Raw genomic sequence first — 27,834 nt, 5'->3', positions numbered from 1 at the left:
AAAGCAGATGTTCAGTGTCTTCTTAGCCTCTCTGCTCAACACTTGTGGAGGTCCTGTGACACACAGAGAGCCTAGTTGGAGGACTGAGACTGCTGTAATAGCAAAAACCCTCAGCCAACCCCAAACTTGTGCATGATTTGCTGCTTCATCTGCTTAGGACTCGATGGAGTTCATCCCAAGTTACTCAAAGAGCCAATGTCATCATTTTTCAATGGTCTTGGGTATCTGGAGAGGCCCCAGCCAACAGGGAGCTGTCAAACATTGTTCCATTTTCAAGAAGGTCAAGAAAGAATGGCAATTACAGACTTTTCTCCTGGTTTTGATTGGGATAGATGGAATCATAGAATCCTTACTGGCTATGCTATTTCTGGTACAAGCCAGGGTTCTGTTGTCCTTCTTGGCAACCTGGGCAAAATGCTGGCTCCTGTAGCTGGTGTGGTGCTGTGTTTTGGATTTAGAATGAGAAAAATGTTGCTAATATACTAGTGTTTAAGCAGCTTCTAAGCAGTACTTAACACTGAGTCAAGGACTTTTCAGCTTGTTGTGCTGTTCTACAGTCAGAAAGCTGGGAGTGTGCAAGAAGCTGGGGATGGAACCAGGACAGCTGGCTGAAGTTGGCCAAAGGGATACCCTATGTCAGATGGCATTGTGCTGAACAATAAAACATGGAGGAGTTGGCTGGGGAGGTGACTGCTGCTGCTTGAGGACTGTCTGGGCACTGGTCAGCAGATGGCAAGCAATTGCATCATGCATCACTTGTTTTATGTATTCTTTACTACTGCTATTATTATTATTGTTAATTTTCCCTTCCTATTTCTGTTCTGTCTTTATTTCAATCTACAAATTTTACCAATTTTCCCCCGACCCCGAACATCTTCCCCCATCCCACTGGTGGGGTGTGGAATGGCTGTGTGGTGCTTAGCTGCCCGAGTTAAACCAGAACAACCTGTCAGTCTCACTTCAGTGCCTGGTAAAATTGTGGGGAGGATTGTTCTGGGATTTATTGAAAAACACCTGAAAGACAATGTAGTCATTTGTCACAGCCAACACACCTACACAAAGGGAAAGTCCTGTGCAATGAACTTCATCTCCTTTTATGACAAGGTTACCCTCAAAGCTTTCCGCAGTCCTTCTCATAGTGTCCTTCTGTACAAAATGTCCAGCATATAGCTAGTGTTATAGTAAATGGGGCTACGTGCTGCTGGTGGCCTGTTACTGGTGCTGTTCTGCAAAGCTCCATTTTAGGGCCAGTTCTTTGCCTCCCTCTGTGCATCCTTCATATAATGCCGCAGACCTTACATTACCGTGTTTTCATTCAGGCTTTAGAAAATACTAATAACTGAGCTATTTTTTTTAGCTGTGTCTTAGTTTTCTAATGCTTTTCATCGTGCCAATTGCAAAGGTACAATAATTACCCTTCATATATTTTCTAGTCCTTTTGTAGTATTTCTTCCAGTTCTATGGAAATAGGTTAAAAAAAAAAAATTGTTCTCAAATGTAACACATTGCTTAGATTACAAAAAATGAGTACTTGCCAAAGCAACATATGTGAGTGTCATGAGCAGGATTGTAGTTAAGCAGCCAGTTACACTAGTATCTTAATTCATCACCCAGTATGGGAGAGCGAGAGTTTAGCATATGGTCAGTCTCTTCAGATTCTTGTTTGATGTTTCAGTTAAATTTAGGATTATTTAGTTCTTTCATTTGGGAAACAAGTTGGGTTTGCATAGCAGGTTCTCCTTGTGAGCTTTTTGACTGTTTCCTGGTGGTATTAAGAGTTCATGTTCTGATTTCATGATGTTAGGGCTGTGACTGAATTAAAGGTGCTCCTTCTATGCCAGGAGAGAATGGTAAAAGGGAAACATGAATCATTCACTAGGGATTCTGAAGACCTCTTCAGGATGATTTGCTGAGGGATCTATGTAATGTTTAGCATAACTTAACAATTAAAATGGGAACGTAATGTTTACAGAGGCAGAACCTATTGTTTAGAATTGCAGCCAAATAATTACTGAACTGGAAGGCTGTTTGATTTTTATTATGGGAAATGCTAATGATTTGTTGAGCAACACTATTTGCTGTTTGTTTTTCTCTCCTGATTATTAATGAAACGTTTTGTATGAAAGTTGGGTCTTGGAATAAGATTTTGAGAGACTTGTGAAAATACTTTTTCATTACTGAAGTTATTGGTCAGAATGAGCTTACATGGGAAAGGAACCTCTCTGAGCTGTTTGGCTTTTCATATGATACGTGGAATTATCAGACCTTTCTATAGAATTTTATTGTTAATGATTCATTATGAATTCTACACTTCAAACAAATGTTTGTATTTCCACTTGGACAAAAGAACCAAACCAAGTGTATAAATATCCCTTGAGCTGAATTTCTCTCATAGGATGTAAGTGTTCTGAGAAAGAATAGTAGAAAATCAGCAGTGCTCTGTGGTTCTTCTGTAACACTGATTCTGTAGTAAGGTGGTAGCTTTGCCAGTTGATTTTCAGTCTGTGGCAGTGAATGATGATACAGTCATCCTGCATACATTTTCCAGCACTACATGCTGTGTTCGCTAACAGAAAGCAGAGATGGTACAACAGTTTGAAGCTTAGCTAATTTTTCTGTAATCAGCATTGAAATCAAGCAGCTCAAAGGGAGTGACAGACTTAGAAAAAAGCCAATGTTTCAGTAACGTTGATGGGTTCGGCTTCCTACTTTTGCACCTGAAGTTGGATAGCCCTAACTCTGCACATTGCTCCAGGGAGTGGTGACATAACTCGGTGAGATCTGCTTGGCCTTTATCCCATCCCCTGCCAAGATGTCATCTGTTACCTGCTTGTGTCCCTGACCATTTTCCTTGCTGGAGCATTTGGTCAAGCGCTATAGTGGGGCGCCTGGAGCGCACAGCTACTGATATGCTTAAACTGAAGTGTGCTGAAGAATGTGGACTGTCTCTGTTCTTGTTATTTTCCAAGTAGATGAAGCAGATGTCTCTGCTTATTTTTTCATTGGCTTCATCTTGCAGGTTTTTTCCCTGTCTGTAGGTTTTGGCAGAACGAGAGGGAAAGTTATCAGAAGTTAGAGGATGATCTCATGCTTTTTTTAGTGTTATGCAGGCTTTTGGCTTGCTATTCCATCCTGTCTAATCTCTCAGGATTCTTTCATTATTTTTTTCCTGTTTGCTAGGGACAATTTGTGGATCTGTTTAGAAAAATTTCTGGGATATACTGGTATTTATTTTTGACATAGGTAAAAAACTACTTTTATGTGTAGTATCTGGGATAGGGGGCATCATTCTGTGGGATGTGAAATGTGGTGACAACAGTCAATTGTACTGCGACTCCATGCTTGTGTTGACACAGTCCACATTGCATTTGCTTGCGTGGTATAGTGTTTGTATTTCTGAAACCCACAGTAGTGCCAGCTAATATCAATTTATGTTTTAGTGTATGGATTGTGTTTATTTGTACCACTATGCAGATTGCTTTGCTTATCAGTTTTAATTCTTTTTCCCTTTTTTTAGGCATGCCCTAGATTCTACCCCACAGGAAGCCCCAGAAAGGTAAAACCTTGAAGTTCTACTTGTGTTTGTTATCTGAGTTTACATGATGGTTCATTTCTCCAGCTCCTATTCCAAAGTTACAAAATAAAGTTCAGCACTGGAAGAAATAAATTAATTTCAATACTCTAAAAGATTCCAGGAAGCTTGGGAGAAGGAGACAGCATTTTCCTGTCCCATTTCTTTTTTCCATCTGATTTTTTTTCTCTTGTCTGGGTAGCATATTTCATACAAATGATAAGGTCAGATGTTGTGCAGTGAGTAATTTATTTCAAGTTGATTTATCTGTTTTTGTAGTGCAATCAAACAGAAGTTTTTCCCTGTCTATATGGTCACTGGTTCAAACAAGTTTGTGCACTGGGGTTGTTGTGTCAGACCTGTTGTACCATCTAATCAGATGGTTGCATTGACTGTGTATCTCAACTTTCTTTGTTCCCTTAATCTGTTGAAATTCTGCTCTTGAGATTCATGGAGTTTGTTCGTGAAACAGAAACCTCTTGCTGCTCACTTAGGTTTTATTTTCCAGAAACAAAAAATAGCACCACCACCCAAATGCTTCACAGCGCTGTCTTCCACTTCAGTTTTGAATTTGTTGAACCCTGTAATTTGCCTGAGGTTAGATGGACAAATCTGTAACTTAATTTTCTGTAGTATGTTTTAGTTTTGTTTTCAACACCAAGGCATAGGATATATACTCTTAACTTTGCTGTTACAAGCAACAGCGCTTGGTGCCTGCTGAGCTCAGTAGTATTTTGTTCGGTGCTCCTGGGACTTGAAGACCCCCTGAGTGCGCTGATTAACTCACTGCCTTTGAGAAAGGAGCTTTTTTTTTCCTTTTTTGGCCAAGGCCAGCTGTCTAATTATTTGATTCTATGAAACAAAGCTTCTGGATTAAGGAAACTGAATACATGGTCTTTAGGCACATTCCCAGCTGACTAACATCTGACTTCAAGTGGCACTCTCCCTGGTGGCTGCTGCTTGCCTGCTCTGCTGTGCTCATCAGGTACCCACCATGGCAAGTATCAAGTGGCTGAGCAATTGAGCCCTGTGTTGCTTATTGTTGGGAGGGAAAAGGGAGAAACAAGAATTTTCAAGGAATCACCAGGAGTTGTTTCCATGTAGCCGGCAGTTCTCTTACTACCTTTTCTGCTTCCTGGTTAGCACTGAACAGTGGTAACAGATGAATAATAACCGGCTACCTGCAATGAGTGGCTGAGCTATACTGATCTGTGCTGACCACTTTTCCTTTTTAAGTCTTATGTTCCACACACTGTTGTCATACAGGAGCCTGTGTGCTTGGTGCCTGCTGAGCTCGGTGATGCTCAGTTCCTATTTTTGTACCCTTGAAGTCTTGAAGTGCAGTGTATACTCAAAAGAATGGAAACAGCAGAAATTATACCCACGTATTAATTACTCTGGATTAATGCCAGAAACAAAGAATTTTCCTTTAAATTTCAACAGAAATAGCAGCCATTTTTTGGTTTGCAATGAAAGGTAATCTGAACGTAAAAACATTATAAGCGCTTAGAAACTCATCATGAAGAATCATGAATTGAAAAGAGATCTTAAACTGCTTTTTCTTTACATCGTATATTTTTAAACTGACAGTCCTAGGCTGAAAGTGTAATTGCTTTCTCTTATGCCTGACATTAAGTATGTTCTCTTTATTGTTGTTCAGAAGGTTATTTCTTACCATTACAGTTTTACCTTGTCATGACTCAACCCAAACTCCAACATTTACGGATTTCAAGAGCTTTGAACAAGCTGATGTTTGAGATGAAATCTTTTTTCATTACTTAGATTACATATTTGTGTGGGATGAGAATCAGATGGCAGCATTTTAGAAATCTAGTTCACTGCTTCAGTCGGTTGTGCCAGTTATCTGTCTGGTCAGGACTTTGATATAAAGGCTTGGAAATTAGAGCTGGCGTCTGTAGGCCTTTTTGTTTAAAGCTGTATTAAGTTAATGGAAATAGCCAAAAGTGGGGACTGGGCAGGCAGAGGAACAAACTCTGGGGTTGGTATTATCTCCTGGGAGATGATGGTGTGATGCTCAGGAAGCAGTGCACAGTGTGGTGGGTACTAATTTATTGGAGGAAAAATGACTTTTACAGAAAGTATGTGGAATGATTAAGCACTGTTAACTGCATCTGTTATGTGGTTTTTGCTGATCCAAGTTTATGCAAGGCCAAATCCTGGAATTTGGGAAATGTAAAACTTCTTCATCTTGCATTTCGTGAATGATATTGGAGTAACAGAGGGTTCGGTTGACTTTTCTTTTTTTGTTGGGCTTTGTGACAAGCACACATTGAAAACAAAATAAAGTAAAACAAAGATCCTACAAAACTACTCAAACAATTTTCAAGAAAATATCCCACCTTTGAAAATGTAGTATTTTGACTCTCACATTTTTGCTGTATAGTGTCTTACAGATAGAATGTGTCCATGATTAACCGCAGGTGTGAATTTGTGCCTGGGAAATAGGTGCCGCCTCCAGAATTAGACCTTCAAATGAGAATTTTTAATGTCTATTGGTAGGGAGAACAAAAAAATGCATTGGATCTGATTCTTCAACTGGTAGAATTAAGTGCTAGTATTAATGCATGCTTTTTACTGACCTCTTTTAGCTGTGTTCATGCCGAGCCTTGATATGCATCAAGATGTGCACTGGAAGTCTTTTGAGTGCATGTATAAAGATACTATAATGTGGCTTCATTGCAAAAGTATGAGCGTCAAATGCACTGTCTTGTCTGTGCTTATGTTTCTTAGAAATCCCAGTAGGTCAGTTTATGACACAGGAGGTGTTCATTCATATACCTGCAATTTAAACTACAAGATTGTTATTTGCAAAAATAAACTTACGTATGTTATAACAAAAGGGATTTCTACAAAGAGCACTGCAGTTAGAAGACAGAATGTTAGATGGTAGAGACAGTGCTGATACATATATATATTTTTTAATGCCATAGGAACATACTGCAAGCCTCAGCATTATTTATCAGTGGCAAATATCCTGCAGTGTTTTGTTTAGCTGGTGTATTAGCTGGCAAACAGATTATTGTCTTTGTGGATGCTTCTGATCTTCTGTCTCAAGTTCTCGGGGGGAATGCTGTTACCTCCTTACTGGGGGATTATTTTTGTGACCTACTTGTGGTGGCATCGTGTGGTCCAGTGGAGCCTTTTATCCATCACCCCACTTCAGTTCTATGTATGGTGAGAAAAAGACTTGCTGAATGCAATTTATCATTTTTAAGATATCAATGGCCATTTATCATTGCTCTTATATCAGCATCATGTCTGAGATATTTTACCTGAGATATATAGCACGGCATGCCTTTTCTGAGTGTTTTTCTTTATAGTAAAGTATCAAAAGCAGTTATCTATCAGCCACCAGGGACAGAGAAAATAATTCTTTCTAGATCATCTCAGGAAAGAAAAGTAACAAGGGATTTTGGTTTAGTTCTTCTTAAGTCATCTGAACTTCAATCCTATATATAATGGGAATGTATTCAATATATTTTTGCATACATATATATTTAATATATATAAATGTCTAGTTTTGTAATAAGTTCAATTAATACATGTGTATGTATTAGTGTATATCACGTATATAAGTTACATATGTAAAAATCATATGTATATACACATAGAACTACTTAGAAAAGTTTGTGTGAGTCAGATTTGTGTGAGTTGGGACAGGTGAAGTACAGTGGGTGGCACATAGCAGGTGGTAAAGCCACATGAATGTTCCAAGATTGTGATTTTAAAAAACAAAACAACAACAAAAAACCCATCTTAATTGGGATTTCTAGTTTAGCTTTTGTCTGCAGTGTAAATCTGAAAGTTGCTTGTCTTTCTTCATCCTCTAGAGTACAAGTCAGTCAGCTACTACAGCTATTTTTGGCAGGCAAATATTGCTTTAGCTAGGATCCTATTCTATGCTATTCCTTTTAGAACATTTTCATAAATACATAAATCTCAGTAATGGTTATGAGCAGGACAGATTGTTCTTTCAACTATAAGTTAAACTGTTGCCCTACTCTCTGCGAATAGGCACAATGGTAGATAGAAATGAAAATGACAAAAACCTTTGGCAATACCTCAGAAATAGTAGTAATATCAGCAATCTGTAAAGCTCTGCTTATTTCTTAGTGCCAGTGAACTTTGGTTGTTTTTTTTCCCCTCCAAATCACATTTGATTTTTCATCAAAATTATCTCATTTCTATTAGAAATTGCATTCTTCAAAGTGTAAGAATAAAGAATTATCTTTTATGTAGACTTTAGCTGGAGCGTATTCCTGAGGGACTATTTTCTCAGTAGAAAGAATATTAGCAATGGAAACCTGAGCTTTGTTACTTTATCTCAGCCTTTCTCAAACAAATCTCAGTTTTGAATTCTTCTTATGTAATTACAAGAATTACCTTTGTTTGCTTTTCCTGAATGCAGCAGTTTTGTATGCAAAATGCCAGGAAGGTTTGTGTTCTAAACATTATATTTTCCCGGCTTTGGAAGTAATGGGCCAAAATGATGCCTTGGCGAGGATTCTGGGCTTACCTCCAAACTTCCATTATGCAATGGCTTTGTTGCATCTGTGCAGCACCTGTTGGAGGAGGGGTATTGTATGAATCCTCATTTCGAGCAATGGCTGCTGACAGAAGCAGTCAGCTAAGGACAAGGGAAACTGTCTGATTCAAGCAAGCTTTGTATCTTTAGCAAAATACAGAGATCACTCAAAGGATGGGGTGAAGAAAAAGAGTCAAGTGTATGTCTGAAGTTTCTGGAATGCCAATCTCTCTGAAGCAGTCTTTGCTGCTGCTGATGGCTTTATAGAAACTGCACTATTTCCTATCATCCTGCCAGTAGCAAAATTGCCTGGTTTCCTCGGGGTATAAGCCAAGGAACACTTCTTCCCAAACAGAGAGAAGCTGTTGTGACAGGAGGTGTAAATGTTAACAGTGAACCTTTTTCAGTTTGGTCACTATGAAAGGATTTCATTCTCTCCTATCTCTTAAGATAAAAGCGAGGAAAAGAGCTGCTAACAATCCCAGCAGTGTGGCAGACAGAGGGAGTGTGCCCCAGAGGGGTTTGGTATGGCTTCTGAGGATGAAAGATGCTAAGTGTGGGGTAAAGAGGAACTGACTAGGCTGTTTAGAATCTAATCCTAGCAAGGGTAACTAAGCATGCTGGTTTAAACGGGTGTGGATTGTGAGAAAAACCTTGAAGGCTGAAAACACATTGGAAGAATTAAAATGGGAAGCCCTCTAGTCTTGTAGGTGAAAAAGCAGGGAAGAAAATGTGGTGAAAGGTGCTCAAAAAGTCCCAACTAGGCAGATGCCAACTGTGTGAGAATGCATTATCTGTGATGTTTGCAACTGATGCTGAGATCTAAATTGAAAGCAAGCAGGTATTCACCTGTGCCTGGAAAGGTCCAGAGGGTATTCCTTCAGTCTACCAGAACTGTAAAGGAGTGGGGGAGGGTGATGGGGAAAGAGCCAGGAGGAAGATGGATGGAGAAATTACCGGAGTTCACAGTTGTGTCATGGAAGAGTGGATGGAGCTGTCATAAGTGACTGATTCCAAGGGCTGGTATGTGTGTAAAAGGCAAAGTGAGATGTGTGACCAAGGCGGCGTGTAGAGGGAGTTGATTTGTGCAGCGAAGGCCCATGGAAGGGCAGGAGGAGTTGGAGGGTCAACATTTGCTGATTGGTATTAAGTGTCAGTGGTTGCTCTGAGACAGAGCAGTGCATGCAAGTCCTGATGCAGATGATGTGAGAGGGAGAGGGTAGAGAATAATTCATTTACAGGGAAAACAAAAGGCAAGGGGGGTGGTGGAAGAACCTCAAATGAAAAAACAAAGAAAACTAATAAACAGCAATTACTTTTAAACTGCTTTTAAAAGAATAGCATGTTTGCTATGCCATAGGAGAAAAAGAAGATGGCAATTTGACTCCTGCATAGACTGTGAAGAGATAAGTGTAATAATAAGTGAAAGACGGAATTTATATTGAGAGTTATTCCTATATCCATGTTTGGCATGATTTTATCAATCAATTTGTATGCTGTCATAAAGTGAATAGTGATCTCCTTCATCTTGAAGTTAAGAAATTCACAACTTAAACAGTGTTGGATGGCTTATTTTTTTATTTTTATTTTATTTTTTGCAATTAGAAACTCAATTGTTATATAGATTGGAGCCTGAAATATCTCCAGTTTTATGCTCTGAAATGGGCGTAAATGAGTGCATGTATTGTGCAGCTTTTTGCTTCTTTATTTTTTCTAATTACATGTTAGTAATGATGTCTTTGTGAAGCATTTATGACATGTCCTGGAGTTTCATAATCAAATGGCAGTAATCAGTTCTTTGTCAGCCAGTAAGACTTTGGAAATGGACTTCTTATTTACAGCATTTCTAGCTAATGGTCATTCTGACTGACTTGCATGTCATGGTAATGAAACTTAAACTGCTTTTCAGGTTATCAGAGTTGTATAAATAGAAGCTGAAACTCAGTCTGAAGAAGGCCACGTGCAGATAGCAAAATGTGAACTTGATAAATGCAGTATATGGAAATCTGTTCCTGCTTAATGCATCCTGTTATCAGAACAAGTATTGCCATTACTGTTGAATGCTCTCATGGTCCTTCTTCAGCAAGAAGGTACTGTAAGCACTGCTGTAAAATAATGTGGAAATGGCTCATGTATGGTGTGCAAGGGTTTGTCTTCTGCTCTAAACACTGTTCTGATTTTTATATGCCATGGAGAATGAACTATATGGAATTATGATGCAAGACTGCTGTTTGGAGACTAAAGGAATAGATGCTTTCAGAACAGTTCACGTTTAAAGTCTGTTTGATATGACTAGAAGGGTGTAGGCAGTGAAGTTTGTTAGGAGCTCTTCATAAAGGGATGAGATGGTGGGGAATCCCTTGGATGAAGTGTGCTTGACTAATGCTTGTAAGCTCTAAGGGTCACCACATAGGAAGGTATGAATGCTGTTGTGATGTGCAATTATACAAATGTGTGATGAAGAAGTATACTGAGGAATGCATGCAGCATTATGAAATGCACTGACGTTTTCTCTGGAAGAGGGCTTTTATTTGATTTAGGACTGACACTATGGGAAATTCTCCAGAGAGCTTGATGTGCATATTCCTTGAGATAATTGGTTAGCACTGAAGAGTGATTAAACAGTTTTCACACTGAAGTGCAGTATACTTTGCAGAGCACTAGAGAAATCAATATTTTCCGTTGAATAAGGCTGTAACTGTGGATTGATATTTGAAAAAGCAAACAGCACTTCTAAGCAGGAAATCCTGTCTGGAAGAGGGCAGGTTTGTGCATAAAAACTGCAACACACGTGACTTCTTTGCAATGTTTTGGTAAAAGCTGTCACATCGGGTGCCACTTCCAGCTGCATGACTGGTGTCATGTCCTAGCTGTGATGTCTGCAAGATGCTAATCCCTACAGATTCATCTGGATTGTCCTGTGTAGCCTGGTTCCTGGTTTCACAAATATGCCTTCCCTTTCTGCAGCTTCTCTTTGCTTAGGATAGACAAGTACTCATCCTGAAAAAAAATAATGCACAGGTCTGGAACTCCAGGCCCTAAGTGCACATTAAGTGTCACTTTGCATATGTAAGCTTTATATTCCATAATGAGAAAGTGCATCTTACGTTTTAGCTATTTAAATGGTTTCTTTGTTCCACTCACCATCCAACTGATCAAAGGAATAGGAAAATATACTTGGGTTAAAGAGGAGATTATGATGGTAGTCATCTTTTAGTGATTGTATAGGCTTCTTTGCTTTCCAGTGTTGGTTCTTTCTGTACGTTCAGCTCTTCTGTCACTCCCCATCCTCAACAGGACAAGAGATGCTACGAATAAAAAGCTCATGGGTTAGGATAAAGACAGTAAGATTTCTTACCAGTTCCCATCCTGGGTAAAATACCCTTGATTTGAGAGAGCTGGTCTAATTTATTGCATATTAAACATAGAATCATAGAATGGCCTGATTTGAAAAGGACCACAACGATCATCTGGTTTCAACCCCAGTCCTATGTGCAGGGTCACCAACCGCCAGCCCAGGCTGCTAAGAGCCACATCCAGCCTGGCCTTGAATGCCTCTAGGGATGGAGCATCCACAACCTCCTTGGGCAACCTGTTCCAGTGCATCACCGCCCTTTGTGTGAAAACTGCCTCCTAATATCTAACCTAAACCTCCCCTGTCTCAGTTTAAAACTATTCCCCTTTGTCCTATCGCTATCCACCCTTGTAAATAGCTGTTCCCCCTCCTGTAAATTGTAAATGCATAATTGGATGTTAAGGAAAACACAGACTCCCTCCAAAGAGATAACTTTAAATCAAATGTATTTATAAATTAAAACTAGTAGTGAATTTCATGGTCTTGAATATATGAGAATATATGAATAGTTTGAGAAAACTTACTTAAAGGAAAGCATTGTATTTTATTTATTTATTTATTTTTTTACTGTGGTTTGCATAGATTATAGGAATATTTTGTATTTACGCAACTTTCTGTCAACTGCCTGGGGAAGCATTTTCTTGGTTCTTGTTATTCATTTGCTTTTTCTCACAGATTTCAATGAAGTTAATCTTGAACTCTGTAGAACAGAAGGCAGCAGTTTTCAAGCATGCAACTTGGACAAAGCTGGAAGCTTGCTACCTTTGATACCTTCTATTATATCCAGTTGATTTTTATACAATGCCATAGCATCTATTATGAGAAGTCATGAATTATTTGAATTACAAAGCTTTTTCTGCTCATTTTGTGAGAAGCTGAAGTTCTTCCCTTCTTTTGAAGCTATTCTAATTTAATAACAACTCAGAAACTCAGATCGGCTTTCGGCTAAATTGAAAAATCCATATTCTGCATGACAGATTCGATCTGCGATTACGGATAGGGGGAAAAATTCCCTTTATGTTCTTGCTTTGCTTATTTCTGGGGGCCTTTTTCCTCTGGCAGTATTTAAATGCAGGGCAGTTGTAGCTGGTGCTATCCCAAGGTCTTGTGGCTTTTTGCGTTTGTTTCTTTTTCACTTATAGGTGAGGTCATTTTTATTTATTTATTTATTTTTTACTAGAGAATTTTTCATGTAGTTCAGGGTTGGAAAAGATTATTGGAAGTTTTATAGATGTAGGCAAATTAAATGTACAGATTTGATTTAAACTTTACGGTGTGTTTTAGTTATGTCATGGTGTGTTTTACGTGGTGTTACCGATCAATAAATTGTACAAAGAGCATTTTGATTAAGCTCTGTTCAGGGAAATATTTGACAGGCCTTTATAGATGAAAGGTTTTCATCTTTAACGGGATGTAAGTTACTTTCCTGATTGCGAGGTGGAAATGGGCGTTTTTAATTTATAGGCACTAGTCCAGTGCAACATAAAGGGAATTTTGATTAAATATGTTCTTAAACTGTTTTTTGTTTGTTTGTTTGTTTTTTAAAGGAAATTCTTTCTTTTTTTTTGGTAGGTACAGCATGTATTGCCATGTTGGGAAGAAATGAAATCCCAAACTGTTTCTGTTGCATATATATATATATATATATGCGCAACATATGTATATATAAATACAACTGAAACAGTTATATATAGATAGATAGATATAGATATATGTAATATTCCAAACAAACGTCACTTCTCTTTACCCTCCCCCAAGAACAAAAAGCAAACAACAAATGAGTGAAGAACACCCCCTACACACACACACACATTTCTTGGTTATTTGAGAATCACTGAGCGACTTTAAATTATGGGCAAAGTATTAGAAGGAAAAATAAAAATGACAGCCTTTCTCTTTTTTTGATGCTACTAAAGATCAGATTTGATGTATTTCTGTTTGACCTCTTGCATGCTCTTTCTGGCCTCGCCTCCCCTGCCACTCCATTATCTGGGAAATTTATTCCCACCCATGTTTCTTCTAATGAGAGAATTGGAATCGTGGGCATATACAGCCTTGAATATAAATAGGATATGACTTAACATTTAGCACTCTCAAATAATTATGGCCATCATTTCACCTATTCTGTATGTGTTGCAGCTGGCAACAAATGCTGCTCTTATTGCTGGAGACTGAAAATGATAGTAATGATAAATTTTATTCACCGTGAAGATGACTCTGTTTTGGCCTTTCTTTTCTTTCCTAAAACATGGAGCTGATGAAAGATGTTGCACAAGAGAATGAAGTGGGCACAAAGCCTCATTACTCTTTTCACACATCCCCTTGGCCCCCAAATATTTTCTCATGGGGGTATTTTTGTCAGAATTTCAAAAGAACTGAAAATAAGAGTCATGGAAACCCCCCCCTCTGAAGGGAAAATAATCTAAGCTTATATAAACTGATCAACCTCTGGTGTGTATTGTAGTATGGCTGCCTGTATTTGTGCCTGTATAAATAGAGATTCATACAGTTACACTTTAGACTAGATCTCATCCACATGTCATATTTCAGGGCTGTTTTCTTTACAAGGTGATTGGCCAGAGGACAGTCCTGTCCTGTCTGGATAAATTTAATTGGAATGCTTTTGGACTCTATGGAGAAAAGTCTATGTATTTGTGTTTCTCTGTTTCCTATTCTGGTCTTTTCTCAGTGGGGCCATTAAACACAACAATGTTGTGATGTCTTTCTGGACCTGACTTGTGTGAATCTTATAAGTCTTCCAGCAGAAGAGATTTTTCACACTTTTTAAGATGCCTTTTAGCGAACAGGTGAATGGCGCATCCTTTATATACCTCAGGCATAATAGCTGTGAGACTAAAAATGTTTTGTTTTTAAATTCCTTTGTGGAAACATTCAGCTTGAATGTTATGCACTTTTCAGTTAGCAATACTGCTTAGTGCTTTTCTTGCCACTTTAAGGCATTTTTTAATGGTGGGTGTATATAATGTTTTAAAATAAAAGGTAAGAGATTAAGAAATAGTCATCTAACCAAAATGTCATGAAGTACATTTTTTTCTCCCTAATTACGGATCTAGATATTCCTATTTCATTATGCTCTAAATGTAGTCCCAAAGCAGATCTTTAGTAATGTTGTAGTTTCACTTGTTTTTAAAGAGAACTGCTTTGCTTGTTGCTGCACTATTATCAGTAAAAATCAGGTGAGTGTGAGTTTAAGCAAACACAGAAACATAAAACCTTGCAGCCTGAGGTCTCTGAATCAATGTGAACTTTATGTTGTTCTGCACTTACTAGTTCAGTGAACTGTAGTTTTGTGAATAAATTGTCATGAAGGCTTATACCATTTTCCTTGCTTGTGAAGCTGCTATATCTCCCCCCCGCCCCCCCTTTATTATTATTTTTTTCTTCTCTGTTTGTCAGAATAAGTATTGTTTTAGGAAATAAAAGGGCTGCACATGCACTATGTGCAGTTATGCTTTGTCTGTCTTACATTCCATTGTCTCACATACTTGACTTAAGGAGGTGGATGTTAGGTTGGACTTAATATACACCAACTATAGAGATGTGCTGCTGTGGAACTGTTGCCAGGTGACTGAATTGTGAATCTGTGTAATGATGTGAGACCTAACCAGACAGCCAGGAGGCTTGTGGTGGAGGAAGCACCATAGAGGGATACCCCACATCTTCCCCTGCCACGGCACTGCTTTGCAGCATGGTGAAACAACCCCAGGAGAGAGGCAGCCTCTCAGTTTGTTTGCCATGTTATTTCCTGATATAAACATGAGTAGATGTTGCGTGCTGGGAAACTCCTCTTACACACTGAGATGTCAGACTTGCAAATCCTCTCATGGTTTCTGACATTGACATTGGGAATATATAGTTGGAAGTATTGTTTGTAGGGTGAGGCTCCTTTGCTCCACACTTGTCTTGATTTTGCCACTGTGGGAATTTGAAACAGGCTGGTTTTGCTCCCATCCTTCTACTGCAGGGCTTTACAAATAGTGATGTATGTGTGCTTAGCATAAAACATGCCTCCTTAACTTCGTAGAGTGGTCTGTTTTTTTTTTAGATTGTGACTTCAAAAAAACTCCCTATGAAATATAGTGTCACAAAGTGTAAAAGAAGTAAAATCAAAATCGGAATCTGTCATTAAGCATCTCTTAGCATGTGAATGTGGACTTCCAGGGCTCGGATGCCTGGTGTGATCTCTGTGTAACTATTTTCAAACTCAGTTGGCAGAGAATTTGCACTACCTAGCACATTTTGTAGGATTTCTGTTGTATGACTGTTGCTTACCTAATTTCTGGTTTAGTATCCTCTTGCTATTGAACTGGAACTTTTACAAACCTCATTTGCTGAGGGATGCCTCAAAGCAAGCTAATTCCTCCCGCAAGGGAGCGGGGGAAGGAATTTAATCTCTTAGCTTTCTCCCTCCAACTGAGTAACTTCCCAGCCGCTCTGGGCTTCACTCCCAGTCTCCCTTCAGTTTCATCCTTGAGGGATATGTTTGTCCTCAAGGCTCTTAACTTCAGTTAGTTAACATATGTTAAAGTAACTGTGAAGATAAGGCAGCTCAGTTTTGATCCGTGGTAGCATCTCATGTTCAGCCCAAGAATTCAGTGCACAAATTATTTTTAACTTCTTAATCTGAGTAAAAACTGAGTTTGCTCATCTTTACTTCTATTTTATGTTCAGTTTTTTATCTCATGTTGGAATACAGTTTTTGTTTTTTTCAAATCCAGATATTTGTCCTCCTCAAGGAGCTATAATAAATTCTTTGCTCTCCTTGTTGGGTATTTAATCAGAAGTTTCTTCCTCTTTGTGTCTTTAGTTCACTTCTGCTTCTATCCTAGAATGCTGTTCTGGGTTTGAATGATTGCTGTGCTTCCTGTTAAAAGGAGAGAGGAGACTGACTGGGTCACTTCCAGCCTACAGCAAGCCTTTTAGGCCAGGATAATCTTCAGTGTGGTAGTTTTGTCTATAGTGAACCATACTAGTAATCAGGCATGTCTGTCAAGTGGAGGCCACAACTCATACTTTTATAACTAAGGGGAAAGTGTTGTATTTTGGGGGCTGTTTTTTCTGTTTGCATGAGATAATGGAGCTCTGCATGAGTGAGTCTTAGTGCAAACAAGAAGATAGACATGTAGGCTATGTGTTTTCTTTAGAATAAATTTAAGGCAGGCAGTAATGGTGGCATTTAAATTGAGTTTTTTGTATTTATTTTTATTTTTTTGTGAGAAAGATGACAAGAGTTCATTTGCTTTCTAGTCTTTCAGCACTTATTCCATTCTTGTCTGGGTAATACTTGATTTAACTTTGAATTTTGCCTTACTGTAACAGAAGATTGCTTGAGATGCAAGAAGTACTAGGCAGTCAGTCTGTTAAGTGGTCTTGCAGTAAATATTGAGTGACACAAGCTTTGTTCAATTGCTTTGTGGGTTTCTATCCAAATAAAATGGAAACTGCCTTTTATTTTTCTTTTCTGCCTCGGTTTTCCCACACAAATAGTAGTTTTTTAGCTGGACTTTGAAGTTGCTCAACTACTTGGATTTGGATGTTTCGGTATAGGCAGCAGCTTGCTCACAGCCACCTTCTTGTAAAAGCTCATTGCACACAGTTACAAAACAGGTCACCAATAACAAGTTGTGCACCCCTTGCTTCTTGCACACAAGTTGCTCTACTTTATAAATAGAACTGTACTGATAGATAGAACTTGGCCTGTCCCGTTGTCCTCTTATGCCAGTTATTTTGATTTAAAAATAGAACTGTCCTAGTAGATATGTATCAACGAGGTTGTGAAAGTTCACTTCTGGGCACTACTGTAATTAAGCAGTAAGTTGCAGGGAGCAGTGTATGTGTTCACATCAGGAGCCTAAAGACTTTAAAAGTACTATGGTATTAGTGTGAGTTTTCAAGTAGCAGTGCGTTTCCGATTGGTAACTTTGATCCCTCACTTTAGCTCATGAAAACAAAATTCACAGATACACTTCCACAAAGAAATAACTTTTAATAGGTGTTATTTAAAACCAACAGAACTAACCAAGTTCAGTGGGCCTGGACTATATAGACAGCAGGCAGCAATTGTTACTCCTAATTCATCAAACTGTGCCCTTGGCTGTAGCAGTACTGCTGTGTATTTATAAATATATATATTCTTTCTGAATGGTTGTGTTTCTTTAGCATATAGAATCATAGAATCGCTCAGGTTGGAAAAGACCTTAAAGATCATCAAGTCCAGCCACAACCTAACCATACTACCCTAACTAACAACCCTCTGCGAAATCGTTTTAATGTGATTAAATAATGTAATACATTTTAATGTAATTTTGAATTGGTAATAATCTTTTTTTCTTAATGTTAATCAAAGCTCACTTCAGGATCTTGAAGTCTTCCTTGATTTCTTTTCAGAAATCTGTTTGTTTTTGGTTCTGTTTGGTTGGTTGCTGTTTCTCAGATATTGTGCCTTAGCTGCAATTTAATATGCACAAGATATTGAAGATCTTTTTTCTCAAGCAGACCTATTTGACTTTTTCTCTCTGCGCTTCAATTACCTTAAGTATTCAGATGTATGGATTTACACGGAATGTGCAGAGAGCTTGGGGATGGAAAGGGGTTTATTTGAATAACTTCTTCAGTATAATTTTAGAGGTGGTCTGATTTCAACTGTCATCAGATTTACTACCAGAGAGAAATTCTGTGGGCTTCACAGAGGAAGAAGGTTGAAAAGCACGATCTGAACATGTGTTTTTATTATGTTTTTTTGTGTGCTTAAAAGCCTTTCCTAAGAAATCGCTCTCAGATTTCTGCTAAGTACTTTTGTATTTAATACTCAGTTTCTCCTGCTGTCTGAGTGGCTTTACTTAGAGTAAAAACTTGGCAAACTTGGAGGTAAGGAGGAAATTAAACAAAATTCGTGAAAGGATCTAAATGTTGACATGCGAACATTTACTTGAAATGGGAGAAAATAGGTACACCACGTTTCTTTCCAGCAGAGTTGTTATGGCTAGCTTTACGATAAGGGGGATGAGAAGTGTGAGATCTTTCCCTACCTCTCAGAGCGAGTGACTTGTGACTGTAAAATTCCTGTATTTCTTCATCTGGATTTTTCCTTCTTGTTCTAAATACGCACATTCAGGAGTGGTTTGTTTGTTTTTTGTTTGTATTTTTTTGAGAATGAAAGAAAATGGAAGAAAAGGACAAATACAGAGAATTCTGAAATTAGAGGCCAGTGAGGTTATTGCTTCTTCAGAAGTAATTAAGTGCCCTGGAAGGTAGGAGCAGGATGTAAGGATCCTAAAACCTAATAAACAAAGTCTCATCTCATGGTTTGGACTAAAAGGTGCACATCTGAATAACCACAGCTCAGCAAGGGCATGGGGCAGTTGATCTGCATAGGTTGTGCTCAGTGCAAGGTTTAAATGTGTCAGCTTCTTGGGAGCTACCAGGCTGCTGAGGAAAGGGACCTTTTTATTCATTTCTGTTTATGCAGAAACATGGTGTTACTTGATGATCTTTTTTTTGAAGAGGTGACTCCATAGGTATGCAATTAGCTGAGCATGCCACAAATTATAGCTGCTTTAATTTAACTGGTCAATTTATTTTAACAAAGCTTTAACGTGTTTTTGTAAGACACGATTAAACTGTGCTTGAGCAATACTTATTCAGACTGATTGCAGAAAACAACTAGTGTTATTCAGTGCTGTACACAGAAGACAAAAGCATTTTGAAAAAAGGCAGTTTGTTTTTAATGCGCTTTGGGATAGGATGGTATTTTGAGTGTTTAAGCATTGTTCTAACCACTGTTAACCAGCAGAGTTTATAACATAACATCTATTCCTGAAAAAAAAACAAAAAAGTGAAATTGGGAGAGGCTGGAGGTTTCTTTTCTTTCTCTGAGACAGTCATTAAAAATCACATGCCTGGGAAAATCGAAGTCCTAGCTTTGTTTATTATCAGTTGTGTTTGCTTTTTGTACATCATGCAGCTTAGTAAGTATAAACGTTATTGTATGTTAATGACATAAAGGAAATTTTAAGGGAAGTTTTATCAGTGGTCTCTGGATCCTGTTTATGGACACTTTGCACAAGGTGAGGTACAGTTCCTCAAAATTATCCAGCTTGCCAGGCTGCTAGAGAGAATCATCCTAGTTTAGAGCCGCAGGTTCAGCTGGCAGTGGTTCATTTCCAGTGCATGCAAACAGTGAGCACCAGGACTTGTGGCTAACATGGAAAACAGCCTCCATGTGATGGTGCTGTTGTGGTTGTTCACTGAAATTTAGTTGTGGTGAATGAGACAAGAAGGTAGAGTTGAGGCAAATGATGTTGTATATTGGTACATTAAATATTTTTCTTTTTCTGTCTGTGATATGTACATTGGTTGTCATACTTCAGTAATGAGAGTGAAGGGTGGGAAGGCGTGAGCAGATGGGAAAAGGAGAGTTCTAGTATTGATCTCAAAGCCCAAACCAAGCCTAAACTAACTGTAATTGTCACTTGGCACCTCTGATGTGACCAGAGTCCTCAGAAATGGGGAAATCAGTGTACTGTTAGCTCAGTGGTATGGCAGCAGTGGATGAGGCTGCTGTGTGATGTCTGATAACCTCTTTCATATTTCCACCGTTCCCCTGCTCCCCTCCCACCTATTTTGATAGAGGGGAGAGATTGTAAGAGAGAGAGTCAGTATTGGAATCGTGGATGCCTGAAGGAGAGGTATGTGGTAATGACATTAGTGCAGAGTCTCGTGAATGACTGCTGTCATGGCTGTTGCTAACACGTGAGTTACATGTAACATGGCTTAATGTAGAGAATTATTATTGAAGTCTCTGACCTCTCTTGATTTTTCCATTCTGTGGAGTAGGTCAGCGGCATGTGGAAACATGATCTGAAACCTGCCAGTCATGCACACACATGAGGCACGTAACGCTTCTGTGAAAGAGCTGCATTAGTAGAGAGGCTACAAATCCTGTCATAGGAACAGGCATACAAGGGAGGAGCAAGCTCTCACAGGCAGGGATAGTTGTAAATATGTGTTTTGCTGTAATGCTGCTGCTGCTTTTATGAGATGAATAATTGATATTACAAATGTTGAGTTCTGAGTGGTAATTTGCAGCTTCTTTGGATGGCGATATGGAGCTGTTGGAAACGTAAACATCTCATCTAGCAATTTCTTCAGCAGTGTGTTGTGCCTTTTATTGTTTGAATCGGCCTGGGAGTGGCTTTAAGATCCAGTAACCTGATCTTTTATCACTCTCGGAGGCTTCCTTTTCTGGTATGCCCCGATGCATTCAACACATGTCGGTATTGTGCACGACCGGCAATCAGAGCGATTCGAGCTCACTTTCTCCGTCTGCAAGAAACGGCAAATCATCTGCTGATGAATGCTTCTGACTTGTCAGCCGTCTGCAGCTAATTTCTGCCTGGCTCATCAACCCCATTTAAGAGATTGGAAGCGCTGTGGATGACCAAGCTAGGAAGTGTTCTCATGATCCTATCTCAGAAGTGAAGACTAGCTAAGAATGAGAATGCTTTCTCTTTTCTTTAGAGGAATCGCAGACTGTTTGGTGTGAGAACACCCAGTTTCTCGCTGAGGAAAACAGCAAGGCTATGAGCAATTCAAGTCAGTGCAGGAGGAGCAGAGACTGGCTTTAAACAGCAGTTATTCCGTTACTTGTCTGAGAAACGTCAGCAGATGGACTTTGGTTTCAGGGCTGTGAATATTTGCGGTGGCTTTGCATGTTGGAATACAAGCAGTGATCTCTCTTACTCCCTTTCCCCTGTATATTTACCTGCTGAAAAATGAGTGAGGAAGCAAAGGAGAAAAATGCTAAACCGGCTCACAGGAAAAAGAAAGGAAAAAAGGTAACTCCCTGTTTAGACACTCTGCTGTAATGGTTCGTTGGTTTCTTTTTCCCATTTTGTTTTCCCAGTCATTTTGTGTTCTGAGCAGTTTGCTTCTGGATGTGGAGTGGCTTTGGATAATATACTTAGAATGAGGATGACTGTAGAATTGAGATGGTTTTGTTTATGCTGGATGCTGATGGGTGTGTTCTCTGCTAGAATCAATAATGCCATCAGAACTCATTATTTTTTATTATATAAACATTCAAGTGTTTAAATACATGATAATCATAGAATTTCATTGTGGATGTAGTTTTCCTTCTCCATTCCAAACATGGGATTAACAAGTAAACAGCATCTAAATGAAGCCTTTTCGAAACAAGAGACCGATAATCAACATGTGCTCTTGTAAATGAATATGATGGGCATTGCTGAAGAAAGCAAGTTTTCCAAATAGTTGTTATTTTTAAAAAGTGGCACTTTAATCAACCTTATATATCATGGGGGAAATGTTGTGCTTAAACCAAACTCTGGAATAAAATTCCATTTTCAGTGGAGCTAATTTATGTTATGCTTTAAGTCTTTTGCCTGAAACTGTACTTAAATGGAATGGATGTATTATTGCTTTTAGTGTTGCAGTTCTTGCTTTCCTGATATCCTTTGCATTTTCCTCCTTGTGTTTAGAAATGGGTGATTTTGATGTGCCAGATTGCTAAACCTAGGAAGTTGACTTCTCCATATTTTTTACTCATTATAAATATTAACTTACTGTATTCATTTATAATGTGAATTACCTAAAACTACTGTCAGAAAATGCATCTGGAGTGTTGGTTATTGCTGTGGAGAATCTGTTCAGACTCCCACCCTTTATTTTCTGAATGTGCCTTGTTATCATATGAAAGTGTATGACAGCCTCATAGTTAATCCATTTCCTTGGTGAAGGATTTAATAAAGATGGTAAAAAATGCGAAATAGATCAGATTGTCCGCTCTATCCTGCCAGAAATGGAAAGAGCAGCTTTGGAAAGGAAGCAGGAGGAAAAATATCATTTTAAAACGCTTTTAATGGTAAATTAGAATACCTTCCTGACATACCAAAAGCATCTATCAGGCATGATGCATTGCTTCAGGGATAGAAGATATGTCTGCAACTAGATTCTGGGATGGTGTTTAGCTTTGAACATGTTAATATTTTTTACTACATTTCAAAAACTATTTTTATGGCACTTAGCAATCATTTGATAGTACATAGCAAATTTTATTACTTGTGTATAGATTTGTCTTTCAGACAATAGCCAACAGAACAGTCTGGGCAGTGTAGGATGGTGCCGAGTTTGGAGTCTCACTTGTTGTTCCAGCAGTGGTTGGTGCTGGTTGTAACTTCACATTGTATAAGGTGACGTTCCACCTGTGGGCAGGAGCTACAGCTGTCCTGTCCAAATCCACCCTCTACTGACTGGTATGGTGTCATTGCTTTTAAGGCAGGGAAAAAAAAATGTCAGACTTGTTTACGCTTATGAGTTATGGCTGTGAGCACTGAAGGCCAATGGCAAAATGATGCTTTGTGAGGTAATGGCAAAGCCTGCTGTGTTGCCTCGAACCTTTGCTGCGTGATCTGTAGTGAACATCAGTGCATGACTGCAAGCCATTACATTTCAGTGAGGAAGAGGCTAGAGGGGTTGCTCTACTGTTCTGTTTGATTTTTCTTAATGCTGATGGAATTGAGATTGTTGCTGGGTTATGCTGTATCAGGGTTAGGTGTGTCCCTCATGACCACTGCACATCAAGCCTGCTTATGTGCCACTGTTAAACACAAGCTTGTGCCAGAATGTTCCCAATGGAAAGGAAACTGCTTTTTCTTTCTTATTCATTATTTAAAAACAACAACAACAAAGCAGCCATTTCTTCTGGTCCTAGCAGGAAATTTCCCTGCTTTTCACAGTTCTGTGGGGAAACAGTTCAAATTTACTATTTTGATTCCAGAGATGAATCTCTAGATGGCCACTGGAGAACTCTTAGTTAATCTGGGAACATTCTCCAAGAAGAATTTGATGAACAAATGATGTTAGTTGGTAGTATATTTCTGACTGTGATGAAAGCTTGACTGAGTATGTGATTCCAGTGAGTTAAGCCACCTGCCCCTCCTATAAGTATTGTTATCCTGAAGCGGGTATTTCCATGGCCTTCTTGCTGTTCTATTCAGATAGTTGCCTTCTTGGCAGCTGTTTTCTCATATTTGTCATATCCCTTATTTCCTATCTTATTGTTAGGGCTGGGTGGTGGCAAATCTTACTTCTGTTCTTCAGCTGCTGAGGTGTTTGTTCGTATCCCATTTTCCCTTCATCAACTTCTGGTTTTCCTGTTCTTTTGCAATTTCTGAGCAGGATAGCAAGGAAATAAAGATGCAGAAAGAGAAGAAGATAGCAATGGAAATACCATGCAGTCTGCTAAAGGAAAACCACACTCAGTAGTGTGCTCTGAATTGCAGAGCTTGATCACTTGGTGGAGAGTTACACAAAAATAACCCTTAACCTGGAGAACAGTGTCTCACTTTCAAACATGGTCATGCAGCAATTGTACATCTAGAACAGACTGGCAGAAGCGGGTTGTTTTGGAAGTGTGTTTAAAAAAATCCTGATCTAAACTGAGAGGATGGATATAAGCATATAGGGTGGCGATGCTGGGATTTATTTTGAAGGGTGGACAATTTAGAAGAAAAGAGGACATACTGCATTTAGCAGTGTAATAGTAAGTGGGAATACAGCTTTCAAAGGATGATGAAGGTACCACATTAATATGTATTGCTGAGGTTATGCATAACAGGATTAATCCTGATGGAGTAGGAAGCCTAATTAGCTTCTTCTCCATTCCATCCATCAGTGTTCCTTTTGAGCAGCGGCCTCTTGCACTTGGGCATCAGTTGTCCTGCAGCTTCCAAGCACACTCTTACAGAGTCAGTGTTTTGAAGCTGTCAGCTTGAATCCCTGAGCGTTATGGAGTGGCTTTATCTTCTGTGTTTGTGTCATCACTTTTCAGTAGATTTTGGCATGTCAGTGGTAGAGGAGTATTGAACTCAGTTGTCACTAGAGATTTAAGATGTTTTGATTTTTAACAAAAGAGAAGTGTTGTACTTTTCCCTTCTGCTTTGAACTACCAGTATGAAATTAACCATAAAAATGCTTGTTGTGCTCCGAAACTTCAAAAGGTAATCAAAAGTGCAGGAATAAGAAATAATTATGACCACCTGAAAACTTCTGTAGTGTTGTAAGATGCTCTTACAGTCACCTGTTCACCATCATTCAGTTCTAAGTAGTGGGAAACTTCACATTAAACTCTCATACCTCAAGTTTTACTAGAAATGCATACTTTTGGGGAAATCTTTTCTTCTCTTCTTTCCCTGCCCTCTCTAAGATCTTCAGACAAACTGCATGATGAATGTTGACAGTGCAACTCATGACACACAGCACAAATTGACCATGGAAATTCTCAGCAAAAAATGTGTAAAAATAAATAAATAAAAAATTAGAAGTGCTTTCTTTAATGTACATCTGTGAGATTTTGTGCTGAACTCTTAATATCGTTCTAGTGTAATTTGTTTTTATCCACCTCACTGCTTTATTAGACAGCAGTCAGTCACTGTGGTCTCCGATTTCAACATTGTGTTCTGTTGCTTTATGCAAGGTACAGATATGACATACGGAGAGGAACAGGCTGCTTATGCAGCAGATTGAAAATCTGTGCTTGGTGTCAGTATATTTATGGTTGCCAGTGCTGTGATTTTGGATTAACAGGGGATTTGTCAAAATCCTTTTTTTATTTTTTATTTTTATTAGTGTCAGCAGCTGAGGCTCACAGCACTGGGAACGCAAATGAGGTATCTGCCAAGAGTGTGTTAACTCTGTGGCAACTCCAAAGTTTGACTTGGCAGAATGGGTGGCTATCTTCAGTGAGGAGTCTTGCATTATTATACAGTGCTGAAAATCTGAACAGCAGCAAAAAATCTGAATAGGCTGCTCAGGGGGGTTGTGGAGTCTACTTCTCTGGAGGTATTTGAGATCTGCCTGGACGCCTACCTGTGCAACCTGGTGTAGAGAACCTGCTTTGGCAGGGGGGTTGGACTCAGTCTCTGGAGGTCCCTTCCAACACCTATGATTCAGTGATGTCTTCACTAGGACAAGAAGCTGCAGGGGGCATTTTAATGGGGTAGAGATCAAAAAGTCAAAAGTTCTCTTGGGTGTGGTAAGCCATTTTAAAAAAAAAAAAGGTATGGAAGAGGCTCTGGTGGAAACAAGATGAGATCATAGAATAATTAAGGTTGAAAAAGACTTATAAGAACTAGTCCATTATCCTGTCACCACTGTACCCGCTGTCTCTATGTGCCAAATCTGCATGTTTCTTGATCCTTTATAAGGAAGACCTATTTCTACTAAAATAACATCACAGACTTCAGTGACGATATTTGGGGCTGAGGCCTTGGGATTTCATCGCTCTTTCATCAAATGATTCTTCTGTGTATGTTCACAGTGGTCGCAACTCAGAGCCTGTGAAGTCCTGATAAGAAAAGAAATGGTGTTTTGTTTCTGAAGTGCATTTTTTTTTTTCCAAAGTTGTCTCTTTTGCAACCAGATCCACTGACCTGATCACTTAAACAGTGTTTATCTATGTTCAGTTCTTACATGTATGATTGCGTAGGTTATTCACCACTGCTTTATCCCAGTGGAGAAGTACTTTTTGCTAATGGTCAAGAAAGCGTTCATAGTAAACATTTCTAATTTTTTGGTGGCTTTTAGCTTATTCATTAAATTAACAAATTGCTTGGAGTGTAAGTTGGTTTCCGAATTTGGGTTGCTCCTCAAAAACTAAGAAATAAAGATCTTCAGTGTATGTAAGAGAATGCAAAAAGGCTCTGGAAGGAGCAAAATCTTTCAAATAATGTTTATCCTACGTTGTTAGCTTTTGGTTTCTGCAGAAGATAAATAGTTCTCATAGACTCAAATCTGATTATATTGTGGTGGTCCTAAACCTTAATAAGTCAAAACATCCTGTGCTGAGAGTTTAATTCAGTAAGACGATAAACAGATTTGTTTTCACCATGCTTGCCAATTTCGACTTCTTCAGGTTTTAATTTGTTTTCCTGATAGATTCTTAATCTCACATTTTCAGCAAATATACTGAAGAAAAAAAATCAAAGTGCAAAAAACCCCCAGAGCTTTGGGAAAAGTACTCATTTGTACATACAAGTAAGGAAGCCCAAGAGTAGTAGAAAGAATGATGTTTAATAATTATGATGGTGAACTGCTCAGAAAAAGCCTGAGCAAATCAAACACCACCAACAAAAATCCTGCTTTTCTGAATTAAGATGCATTTACGTTTTCTTGACATCAACAATTTGCTGAATTGCTCCCAGAAAATGTACTGATTCATGTCATCTTAACTGGAAAATCACTATCATACATAGTAATAATGTTTTTACTCCCTTTGTATCAGACTGAAACAAAATAAAATATATGATAGTGAGTTCTGCACCATAATGGTATGTAAAGAATCATTTCACATATTCACTTTTCCTGAAATAAATGGATTTAGGAGCTGCTGACTAATACTTTGACTAATACTACAGAAGTTGGTGAATGATGTTAAAAAATAAGTAGTTTTTATTGTAACTTACTCAGTAGATGAGTGAAAGAACTTGTAATCTGAGTAAAAATCACTTGGTTTTCTGTTTGTTTGTTGGTTTTTTTTTGTTTGTTTTTTAAGAAACTTGTGGTTTAGGACAGAGTATGAAAATTGTGGGAGATTCTTAGATAGGTAATGTGATACAGGGTCATCCTTGAGTTTTCAGCTTTTTCCAGAAGGCCCAGGTCTCGAATGCTGCTGGCTGTTCTGAAGTATGGATCCATGAAGTGTGAGAAGGGCAACTCTGATCAAGTACTTTGGTTGATTTTTACTTTCTTGTCCCAGCTTCCTTTTATAGTAAATTGCATTCGTGATTAATTATGGAGAAATAAGTGTTAAACATTATCTGTTCCCCTTAGAAGGGCTTAACCCGTAGGTCTTTATTGCAGACTGTTCTTTCCACAAAAACTTTGTAATTGAGGAAAGGTAATGTAAAGATCAGCCAGTATCAAGCCCTTGTCACAGAAAATGGGTGATAAGGACTGCCCAGGATGGAGGTTTGTAAATGGTCTGTTCTACCAGTGCCTGAAGTAGCATAGGATCATGTTGCATTTCCCATGGCTTAAAAGCTTAGATATTTTTGGTAGTTAAATGTTTTATTGCTGTGTTGTCTTGCAGCTGGATATTTTCTTGTGGCTGAGATTTACTGCTCTGTGGCAGTTTTTGGTTACAGGCTTTTATCACAGTTCACCAAATTCTGCTTCAGTTGTGGTGATTTTTTTCCCTTGCTTGAACGAGTGTGTTTCCAGTTGCTATAGAATCAGGTGCTTCCTAGCATCTGAGCCTGCCTTTCCCTTCTTTTGTTTCATTGGGTTTCTGAGCTGGTCCTTCCCTTGAATGATTTTGTCTCA

General features: G+C 38.7%; 1 protein-coding gene across 4 annotated transcripts in view; it reads left to right on the top strand.

Annotated features, from left to right (window-relative positions):
• Window positions 1-27,834, top strand: part of ANK3 (ankyrin 3) — a 340,836-nt gene that overhangs the window by 33,967 nt on the left and 279,035 nt on the right. For 2 of the 4 annotated variants that reach the window (XM_072340793.1, XM_072340791.1), the window contains exon 1: window positions 20,427-21,329. In XM_072340793.1, coding sequence (XP_072196894.1) covers window positions 21,267-21,329 — 63 coding nt within the window. In that variant the 5' untranslated portion in view covers window positions 20,427-21,266. Of the gene's footprint in view, window positions 1-3,517; window positions 3,557-20,095; window positions 20,181-20,426; window positions 21,330-27,834 lie in introns of those variants that run through there. The other 2 variants (XM_072340789.1, XM_072340795.1) reach the window with 2 other exon arrangements.

Source organism: Excalfactoria chinensis, chromosome 6 (assembly GCF_039878825.1).
Source record: "Excalfactoria chinensis isolate bCotChi1 chromosome 6, bCotChi1.hap2, whole genome shotgun sequence".
NCBI classification, from domain to species: Eukaryota; Metazoa; Chordata; class Aves; order Galliformes; family Phasianidae; genus Excalfactoria; species Excalfactoria chinensis.
The sequence above is the reverse complement of the archived record's forward strand: the minus strand, read 5'-3'. Positions and strand labels throughout refer to the sequence as shown.